Genomic DNA, 766 nt, shown 5'->3' on the forward strand with positions numbered 1-766 from the left:
GTTTGATTTCCGTACTTTTCCCTAGATCTCTTCCATTTGATGAGCAAAGCCAGAGACCCACCCCTAAAATCCACCACCCAGCGCCTGCCCAGCATGCAGGACTATGCCCACACTAAACATGGCCAGTCTTGGGCTTCACGCCGCAGTACCACGCCCGGAGCCTAGAGTCTTAGGGTCGGGCTGCAGGGACAGTACTATTCCCACAGTCAACATGGCGGCGGCGCAGCTTCAGCGTGGGGCGGGGCTGCGAGTCGAGCGGGTCACGTGAGCCGCCCCTTGGGCGGCCGCGCGCGCACGCGCGCCCCTCGGCCGCCGCTCTCTTGCTAGCTCCCTCCGCTGCGCTCTGAGGTGGTGTGGGGTGCGAAGCCCCCCGGGCCTGGTGAGGCTCGGGCGGCGGGATGCGGCGGCGGCCGTGGCGGGGTCGCGGTCCGGGTGGACAAGCGCGGTGATGAGCTTCGGCAGCTCCCGCCATGTCCAAGGTAACGGCGCCCGGGCCCGGGCCGCCGGTGGCGGCTGGCGGGAAGGAGAAGCGCTCGTTCAGCAAGCGGCTGTTCCGGAGCGGCCGCGCCGGGGGCAGCGGCGGAGCTGGGGGCCCTGGACCGGCCGCGCCCTCGTCGCCGTCTTCGGCGCGCTCAGTGGGCAGCTTCATGAGCCGCGTCCTCAAGACGCTGTCCACGCTCTCGCACCTCAGCTCCGAGGGCGCCGCCCCGGACCGCGGCGGCCTCCGCAGCTGCTTCCCGCCCGGGCCGGCCTCCGCGCCTACGCC

At 71.1% G+C, this 766-nt stretch overlaps 1 protein-coding gene across 1 annotated transcript in view; it reads left to right on the forward strand.

The window, feature by feature from the left end:
• Nucleotides 1-324: 324 nt before the first annotated feature.
• The window catches only part of Usp31 (ubiquitin specific peptidase 31), a 65680-nt gene continuing 65238 nt past the window's right edge, over nucleotides 325-766 (forward strand). The window contains exon 1 of the mRNA XM_005351139.1: nucleotides 325-766. Coding sequence (XP_005351196.1) covers nucleotides 471-766 — 296 coding nt within the window. The 5' untranslated portion in view covers nucleotides 325-470.

This window comes from Microtus ochrogaster, chromosome 8, assembly GCF_000317375.1.
Source record: "Microtus ochrogaster isolate Prairie Vole_2 chromosome 8, MicOch1.0, whole genome shotgun sequence".
In the NCBI taxonomy this organism is placed as follows: domain Eukaryota; kingdom Metazoa; phylum Chordata; class Mammalia; order Rodentia; family Cricetidae; genus Microtus; species Microtus ochrogaster.